This window comes from Anopheles darlingi, chromosome 2, assembly GCF_943734745.1.
Source record: "Anopheles darlingi chromosome 2, idAnoDarlMG_H_01, whole genome shotgun sequence".
Classification (NCBI taxonomy): Eukaryota; Metazoa; Arthropoda; class Insecta; order Diptera; family Culicidae; genus Anopheles; species Anopheles darlingi.
The window spans coordinates 74,588,557-74,597,947 of NC_064874.1; the positions used below are offsets into that span (position 1 = coordinate 74,588,557).

General features: G+C 50.6%; 3 protein-coding genes across 3 annotated transcripts in view; 1 reads left to right on the forward strand and 2 right to left on the reverse strand.

The window, feature by feature from the left end:
* Positions 1 to 983, forward strand: part of LOC125949968 (alanine--tRNA ligase, cytoplasmic) — a 3,478-nt gene extending 2,495 nt beyond the window's left edge. Inside the window, exon 2 of the mRNA XM_049677478.1 lies at positions 1 to 983. This exon is cut by the window's left edge and continues 2,061 nt beyond it. Coding sequence (XP_049533435.1) covers positions 1 to 887 — 887 coding nt within the window. The 3' untranslated portion in view covers positions 888 to 983.
* LOC125949969 (mitochondrial ribosome-associated GTPase 2) lies at positions 885 to 2,345 on the reverse strand. Its single transcript, XM_049677479.1, has 2 exons — positions 2,102 to 2,345; positions 885 to 2,043 (listed from the first exon to the last, which is right to left on the reverse strand). The coding sequence occupies exons 1-2, from the start codon at positions 2,231 to 2,233 to the stop codon at positions 1,018 to 1,020; spliced, it is 1,158 nt and encodes a 385-aa protein (XP_049533436.1). The 5' UTR covers positions 2,234 to 2,345; the 3' UTR covers positions 885 to 1,017.
* Positions 2,346 to 2,404: 59 nt separating this feature from the next.
* On the reverse strand, positions 2,405 to 3,355 carry LOC125949970 (RNA-binding protein pno1). Its single transcript, XM_049677481.1, has 3 exons — positions 3,159 to 3,355; positions 2,991 to 3,084; positions 2,405 to 2,910 (listed from the first exon to the last, which is right to left on the reverse strand). Exons 1-3 carry the CDS (start codon positions 3,290 to 3,292, stop codon positions 2,494 to 2,496), a joined length of 645 nt encoding a protein of 214 aa, XP_049533438.1. The 5' UTR covers positions 3,293 to 3,355; the 3' UTR covers positions 2,405 to 2,493.
* Between the last annotated feature and the right edge of the window lie 6,036 nt (positions 3,356 to 9,391).

Genomic DNA, 9,391 nt, shown 5'->3' on the forward strand with positions numbered 1-9,391 from the left:
TTGCGGTCGCTAAGAGTATCCGTGGGTTGCGTTCCGTCTTCGACGAGGTCTATCCGGATCCCGTGCGAGTGATCTCGTTCGGTGTTCCGGTAGAACAGCTGGCCGCCGATCCGACTAGTGATGCCGGAGTACTTAATTCGGTCGAATTCTGCGGTGGCACTCATCTGCATCAATCTGGTCATATGGTGGACTTTGTGATCACGAGCGAAGAGGCGATCGCTAAGGGAATTCGGCGAATCGTAGCACTGACGGGACCGGAGGCATTGAAGGCGCTCCAGAAAACCGAAAGCCTCGAGCAAGAGGTACGTCAGCTGCGCGAGAAGATCGAAGCCAGCGGTACTGTCACCACCGGTGCGAAGGAGTTCGTACGACGCATCGTCGAACTGACGGAGGATGTGTCGCAGGCGGTCATTCCGTACGTGAAAAAGGACGAACTACGAACGGTGCTGAAGAATCTAAAGAAAACGCTCGACGATCGGGAGCGTGCCGCGAAGGCTGCAGTCTCCGTTGAGGTAATCGTACGTGCGAAGGAACTGTCCGAAGCGAATCGGGATGCTGCGGTGTTGGTGCACCGCTTGGAAGCGTTCAGCAACACGAAGGCACTCGATTCGGCACTGAAGGAGGTGAGAAAGATCAACCCGGAGCAGTCGGCCCTGTTCGTGTCCGTCGATGAGGATGCGGGCAAGATCTTCTGCCTTGCTTCCGTTCCGAAGGGCGCCGTCGAGAAGGGACTGAAGGCGAACGAGTGGATCTCGCACGTGGCCCCACTGATGGGTGGCAAGGGAGGAGGAAAACCGGAATCGGCACAAGCTTCCGGTGGCAGCTGGCAGAAGGCCGACGAAATTCTCGAGCTTGCTCGCAGCTTTGCCAGCACCAAGCTGGCCTAAACGCACAGGGATGATGCATTTTCATTTGGATCTTAATTACTCTTTATTGTCTCTATCGGTTCGCTACGTCCGCTAATAAATCGCATTTACAAATTACTTCCTCTCTCTCCCGGTTATCTCTGTTTGTGTATTATCGTTGGTCTACACCCTCTTCCGGTGAATTGGTATCCTTCTTCGTCTGTGCAGCGTCATACAGCACCCGGATCTCATGCAGTAGCTCGGCAATGTTCACGCTCATGCGAGCACTGATCGGCAGTACGGGAATGTCCACATGGTGTGCCAACAGCTCCAGATTCCGTTCTGCTTCGGGCAGATCAATCTTGTTCGCGACCAACAACCGTGGCCTTTCGAGTAATTCCTCACTGAACATACCGAGTTCGTGCAGAAGCGTCTGGTAGTGGAGCCACGGTTCGTCCGCTGAGGCATCTACCACGAACAGCAGAGCATTACAGCGTTCAGCATGCTTCAGAAAGTTAATGCCAAGCCCCTTGTTACGATGGGAATCCTTGATCAAACCGGGCAGATCAGCAACGGCAATCTGTTCGTAATCGTCATACTGCACCATTCCGAGGTGAGGCTTCAGGGTGGTGAATGGATAAGGGGCCACCTTAGGCCGAGCACGGCTTATCGCTCTCAAGAGTGTGCTTTTCCCAGCATTCGGTAATCCAATAAAGCCAATATGAGCCATACTGCGTAGCTCCAGCGTGTACGCCATCTCCTCACCGTTCGCACCGTGCTCGGCTACTTGTGGGGCCTGTTCGAGGTCACTTTTGAAAAATTGATTTCCTTTCCCACCGGCACCACCACGGGCTGCGACGAACATCATGCCCTCGTCGGACAGATCACCGACAACCTTTCCCTGCTCGTTCTTGACGATCGTTCCGAGCGGCACCTTCACTACGGTATGGTTCGCGTTGCGTCCGTGGCAATCCTTCGTCGCACCCTTCTCTCCATTATCCGCACGCAGTAGCGTCGTGATGTGGTTGAAATCCCGAACGTCCTGTGTCGCCTGGAGCACGACGTGTCCCCCATTTCCACCATCTCCACCGTCAGGGCCCGCGTTTTCGTTGCACCAGAGACGCAGAAAGGAGATGCAACCATCACCACCATTCCCTCCGATCGCGCGGACTGGCCGGCAATCAACGAAATATTGTGTCTACCGGAGAGAAGCTGTGATGAGTTTGGTGTTTAGGAATAGGAACACGGAATCTTACCGTTGGTCTATCGGATCTGGGTTTTGTGCTCCGCAGTGCCACCGGTACGCGCTGATTTGAGTAACGCAGGAAGCTACCGATCGAGTTTGCGGTTTGGCGCACGCACAGCGTCCGCAGGACAGAGTTCCACATGTTAAGAAGCTGCTAAATCGCGGAGTTAGACGATTAAACTACGCATTTTATCGCACTTTGGCCGCTGTTTTCGTAACGATTTGTTGACACGATCGGCGTTTGACAGCCGGCCGGATTCGGATTCTCGCGGAGATAAAAATAAAACATTAGAAGAGCACATAATGGAAGCATAAGATGTGTCCATCAATTTTATTTAATGAAAATATAATAATCTCCCCCGAATCCTCCCCCTGCTGCAAACATCGTGACGCCTCGCTGCTTTACATCCGTTGCGAGTTCTGGCTAGCGGCAACGCTGCGCAGATTACCGTACACCTTGCTCGCCGGTGAACCAAGAATCAGATGGCTGAGGGCACGTTTGGCATGCTGGATGTACTTGTAGCTACCCATGATGTGAATCTTCGAGTCCTGTAGTACGATCCGGGTTTTGGTCGTGTTTTCCACCGTGAACTTGGTGCGTCCACCCTTGCCCGCTAACCGGCCAATCGCTCGGCTCAAGTGGTCACCCTTGAGCGACTTTACATCGGTTACTTCGAACGATTCGATAAACAGATCATCTAAACGGATCAGGGCTAGTGCATCTTCCACCTCGAACCCGAGCGCGAAAGCCCGCACGAAATCGGCCGCTTTCTGTAGGTAGGATTGATCCTGTGTGCCAGGCGTTGGCTGAATTTCAACCTGTTAGGGGTACCAATCGGGGAGAGAATCGGGTAAATAAAGAAAAAGGATCTTGCTTTGCAGGACGGTCGGGACCTTACGTGACTTGTTTTGATGTTGTAGCGAATCTTCAGCTGCAGCTGTTCTACAACTGGGGTGAATATTTTCATCCACTGCTCCTTCAGGGCTCCTTTTCTGTGGAATTAAAGGAATGGAGTTAGAAACTGCGTATCAGGAGCACCGCCGAGCCGGGCGCACGGAACTCTTACCGGGATCGGGGTATGAACACACGGCGTAGCTCCTGTTTCGATTTTGGCGGCCGTTTGGAGCGTTTTTTGGAGGCGTTCTCTTCGGCGGGCAGCGCTACCACGTCGACATCCATGCTTTTTTCACTATTTTCCATTTTTTAAGCTGAAAATAATGAAATACGGCCGAGAATCACCAAAACACGTGCAGGAGGCGATTTTGTAAACAATACAGTGCCAGACAGCCCATTTTTGGCTTGGAATTTGGATTTTTGTTGAAATTTCTTATTTTTTTATTCATACTGCTCATACCTTATCGACCATCACTGTAAGTCAAATCGACTGTCAAAATAATCGACGAACGTCGGCTTATGTTGATCGATTTTACCAAATCGATTCTCAAATCGGCGGTTATCGGAATGTGTAAAACGTGCTGGTTCACGTGCTTTGAAGAGCTCAATAACTATCGAATGAAATATGTGATGCTGATTTATATGTCGCTAGAAGTTAAGAAAGATCAACGGGTGATATAGAATATCGATAATCGCATTGTTTTCTTCAACCATTGTATTTCTGTAAGATGCCCGGCAGACTGCACGATGTCGTGGAATTTGCGTAGAGCTGCTAATTTATGTTCCTTCTTCACGACCGTTTTGTTTTTGTCTCGGTGGAAAATTACTCTTTTATCTGGTTGGAACTGGTTCAAGTGCCAAACTGGTTAAAGTGGATCGATTGGCGCCATTCATTATTTCACGAACTTTGATTTCGTTTTGTTACCCTGTGACTATCGATCAAAATAAAACAAGAAAACCCCTGTATCCATAATGTGTTAATTAGCGAAGCGTGTTCAATCGCTCACTCAGTTTCACATTTAACACCTCTTCGCTTCACTCGCTTTATCAATGCTAATTAACAGTACTCGGACACGGATGGATGGAAGACTATTATTGGAAGATTACTGGTATGTTATGCCGAAATAGGTTCTGTTATGTTAACCAACTCTATGCTCCTCGCCGTCGGCTCTAATTTAAGTCATTCACTAATTCTCATCTCAAACCACTTCTCAATAAAACACCGATTTCGAAATCAGAACACATCCTCCGGTCGGCTCAACGGTGATTAACTGCATATTGTCTGTTTCGGCAATCGCAATTCCATTCCGTTCCACATTCTCCGAAAAACTCCCGAAACTCAGCTCCGTTCAATATCCCTACTAATTGGCTGGGTGGGTTCGCTCCGAGGTGCGTATGTGCGAAACGTACGCCCATACATCATCGTCCATGATGGTGCTTCCTTTCAGCATCACGCCACCATTGTCCTACCGGTACGAAACCATCCACTGACCCAATCAACTGTCGCCACTTGTTGTACGACCGGACTCCAACCGGACGGTGTGGCGTATGCTGGACCCCATAGAGTCGCCCCAAAATGGAAAATCGACTCGACTTCTCGCTGAAGTGAAATGGTAGGAAAAGGGGAAAAAATGAGGCCAGAGCAACGGTGAGCATAGCAGGAAAGGTCCGGCAACCCAATGGAATCACTGTGAACGGACGACTTGCCGGTGATCGTTCGGTTCGCTGGTGACTTCATCGAAAGCATGCGTCTCCATTGAGTAATTTGAATGTCGGCGAAAGGGACCAGGACATCGCTACTACGATACGGTATTCCACACAGACTACCACACACACACGCGCGCAACAATGGCCTGCCGGTGCTGCCGGAGTGACGCCATGGTGACGGCACTGGCGGGCCGAACAGTAGGCTTCACCTCTTCCTGCCAGCTCCACACGAAGGACCACAGGACGCTTGGTATATGGCGCCGATTACTGTTCGGTAGCACGCTACCATGGATCGTCTCTTCATGGATGCGTGTGTGTGTGTTTGTGTGTGTGAGACTCCACACGAGGCACGCACGCGGTCAGACGTGGTTTAGCTAGCGGGAGTCCAGCTGGAACCGGTGGAAGCCGGCGGTCGGTCGGTCGGTCAGTTGTATCGAGCACCAACCGGCTCCCCGCCGTTCGATCCAGCCTCGCAGTCGTAGAGGTGCGATATGGCGACCAAGACAAACACACATAAAAAACGACGGATGGGGGACCGAGAAAAATGTATCAAGCAACCAAACAGCACGGCATGGCGCGAGAGTAGTGGCGAGACTTGGCCTCGCCACCTCACACCTCTCCCTCTATACTCGCCACCCCGCATCGCGTCATCACGGACATCAAAGAGTCGGAGGGATTCTTTTGAACCAGCGACGACGACGACGGCGACCATGCCTCAGTCACCGTTTGTCGCTGGCGATGTTAACGTCGTAAGGCGGACGACGCCGTAGTTCGAGACCGTGCCCGACGCCTGACTCGACACTCTCGCGTCCGATTGGATTGCCGGACCTGTGGCGCTGTTACTGTTAAGTCGCGGCAAGTATGTAAAGAAGAGGAGAGAAGCATGGTTAACATACGTATGCCAGTGAGTGGGAAAGATCGATGTGATGTGCGAGCGTGAGTGAGAAGACTCCCGTAGATGGTGCAGTTTGTTGTGATTTCTTTCCCGATTTTCTGCTGCTGCTGCTACTGGCGGTGCGATGAGATCATCACGTTGTGACCGTTGGAGACCAACATTAAAAAAAAAAAGTACACCTTAAGTGACGCGAGACAAGTGATTGCATTTGTGTGTTGTGAGCGTTTTGCCGTCCTCAGTGGGTATGAAAGGATATTCGGGGAAGAAAGAAAGAGAGAGAGAGAGAGAGAGAGTATGACAAACACCTTGCGCTACTCCCAGCGGGGGGATTCGTGAATTAGTAATAAGGTCCCGGGTGCGACACACCCGCGTGGTCCGAACCGCAGTTCGTATTCAATGAATTTCCTCGACTTGCGGCAGTGTATGAGTGCGAATGGTGTCGTGGTCGTGGCTTTGTCGGGGCTTGTGTGTGAATGACGGAACTATCCTTCGGGTGATCAGGAGTGTTACAAGCGGCTGGTTTGGGACCTGCAGCCCGACAGAATTGGATTGGTGACCCATTTCCATGGACCTGACTGACTGCAACCGGACCCTTGTGTGGCCCGCCAAAATGAACAAAGAACACCGCTTAAGTCGATGATTTGAAGTTCAACAATGGAGTTCTCTATTCTTCCCGATTTTGCCTTCCAAATGCACATTCCATACATTGAGTTTCAGGAGCTGCAGCAGCTGCACCACTGGCTGGACCACAAACTACCCAACAGAGGCGGCCACTTGAGGTAGAGATCCTCAGCACGCTACGCTCTGTTCACTAGCATTGAATGCGATCCCTTTTTGGGACTAGTTCGAGTTGTCCTGTCCGACATTGAAATGGCACTACGGATCATCACACTAATACCATGGTGCAATGGTTGAAGACGATCCGAGAAGGACTCTCATAAAACTGAAGTTGTGCCGAAACGGTCTCACGATGGCCGGTGCTTCAGCTGCTTATGCGACGGAGACCGGTGACGGTGACGAGGATTTCTCAGTTTTCCTAATGTTTGTTTTGGGAACTCCATTTGGATTTGGTTCGTCCTTTCCAGTCCGTCCAAACGGGGGTTTTGCTTGGCACTGCAGTACCGCTCGCCCCTTTTTTCGTTGGTTCCGCAGTAACGAGCGTGGCGCGCCAATACCAAAGTGCAGATATCGATGTAGTTTATTGACGTATTGCCACTGCTCACCCTGACCGGGCTGACTTCTAGCAGCAGAACGACCGCCGGAGTGCCGCAATCCATTTCGATTGATTGGATGTAGGTGCCCGGTGTTCCAAAGTCGGAGTTGGAGTTTGTGCCATTCCACCGCAACCGACCAACTGACGAGGCTGTCAATGTTTTAAAGTTTTCATTTTGTACCTCACCCAAAATGGTCTACTGTTGGTAGTTCATGGTTGAAACTAGCCAGTCACCGATGAGCTCACGCGTCGTGCCAAGGTGCCCTCGGGCTTGGCGTTTTTTTACTTAACGAATGACCCACTCTAAGTAGATCAAACAGTTGATAACCGTTTTGATGTGAGTTTCGTGGGAAAAAGGACTCGAAACCCGACCGAACGAGCGAACGCACCACGCTCACCGTGCAGACACACCATGATTGGCACACAAACACACAAGCACACGTGAACACACACACACACACACAGCCGTGGGTCATAGGATTAATGGATGAAAGATAATAAACGAGTGGAATGAAGTCGCGGTTTCTCATCCCTCCACAAAAAACAGTGAAAAAGGAAAAAGGAAAAAGGTGAGGTTTGGTGGTTTATCATCATCAGCGTCATCACGATCGTCATAATTTGAGCTCCGGGGGATGTTTGGAACTGGAGGGAAGGGGATTGTTTGAGGTCTCATCAAGCGCAGCTCAAACTCTAATAAGCCAGCCCGAGTAACAACTCACCGGTACCTGAACTGGTGCCCTGGTTTGTGAGGGGCCAGGGGGGTTGTGTTTTTGGGGATGGCTTTCGCTGCATGACAGGCGGGACAATCGCAATCGTGACAATGAAAAAATGGTTTGTAGATAATGGAATTAACAGCGGCTTTATGACTTTGGCGCGCGAGTTGATAAGTTGCTGGAAGCAACCGTACCAGATGATATAAAGTGTTGTCTAATGATCCCATGCACTTTTGGCAAATGTTTTCATAAAGGTACACTAATGTTTTAGAACAGTTAATGAAAATATTTTTTAAAGTCTAATTTGCGTAAAAAATGATTTAAAAATTATTCGGAACATATCCACTTCCACCAGAACCCTAATATGAGGGATTCGACAGTAGGGGGGCCAACCACAGTTTTATGGTCTGCGTGCGTGTAGCATACGCGGCATAGAGCCATGGCCATAGGCCAAGGGTCGCGGTAAATACCGTAAAACACAACGCACCGATAAAGCGATTGAACTCTCCGACCTCCGCTTACGGTTACGGTTGGATTTACCCCGGGGTTTTGTTGTCAACCATTAACGCACCATACACCTTCCAAGGGGAGACACAAAAACCCCTTCGACTGCGGGCCTTAGGTCACCTTAGCGACGCGAACGGTGCGCGAAACTTTCTTTCCAACTAATTTTGGAAGAATTATTTTTAGTTCCACTCTGGGCGCGCCAACGTCAAACGTGCTTATTCAATACCAACGCATTGGCGTCGCGTCGCGTCGAGCGTCGATTCGTGAAATTATGAGCTATTTGCATCCTGCTCACACACACACACGCTGCTCGGTTCGCTCGTTGCCGATTTTGACGGGCAGGCGACACCTCGTCTTGAAGGTGCCTCGATCGGCACCCGCTAGGTGGTGCCAAACCTTCTCGCGTCCTCACCGCACACGCACACGCCAGCAAGCATTAATTTGTTGGCAATCCGGCAGCAATAACCTGTTCCGATCGGGGCGCGGCGAGTTACCAAGCGGCGGTTAAGCGGCGATGATTTAAGACGACGGGATCCGAGATGGCGAATCGTGATGAGGTGACGAAAGTGGCGTGTGACGTCATCGGGAAATGGGAAAGGAATTCCTTCTCTCCGAAGGTCATCGAGCGACTGTGACGCATGAGCAGGTGTGTATGTTCAGAGCTGGATGGATGGATGGATTGTAGCGACTTCCAATTACTGGGAAAATGCAGAGCCCCTCCGAAACCCCCCGTAATTGGTTTCATTAGTTGTGAAGTAGCATAAATTATGCGCCGGAAAGTGGGTTAAATAAGCTCCCAAGCAGCTAATCGGTTTTGTGTTAGTTTTTCGACGAGCAAAACTTCCTGGGAATCTGTTAACTTTTGCTTTCTTTCTCCAGCACCAGCCGGTGCGTGTGGTTGGGCGCCGTGAGAACCGTCCCAGGGGCCCGATGGCTGGTTGATCAATTTTCCACCAGCTGGCACATAAAAAATAAATAAATTCATACCACAGCCGTGACCGCGCGCGGTGGTGGTGGTGGTGGTGGGTGCGGTCGAGCCTTCCTGCTCTACCGCGAGAACGTTTCCGGTGAGAAGAGCCACCGGCAGACGGTTTTAAAGCTGTTCTCCTCCGTCGTCGTCGTCGTCGTCGTTTCGATGAATGTTTTATCATGAGAACGGCACCTTAACGGGGTGATATTTGTTGTGGGATGGTGTATCATCGACGGGAGTGTGTGTGTGAATGCTTTGCCACGTGGTCCATACCGATGGAGGCGCCCGGTATCTCACTTTATGTTTTTTTTTGTGCTCCACGAGTCGACGAACGTCGCTCTATCAACCATCTTCGTGTGTTCCAAAGCAGATTTCCATCCGTAGTTCCTATTATATTATA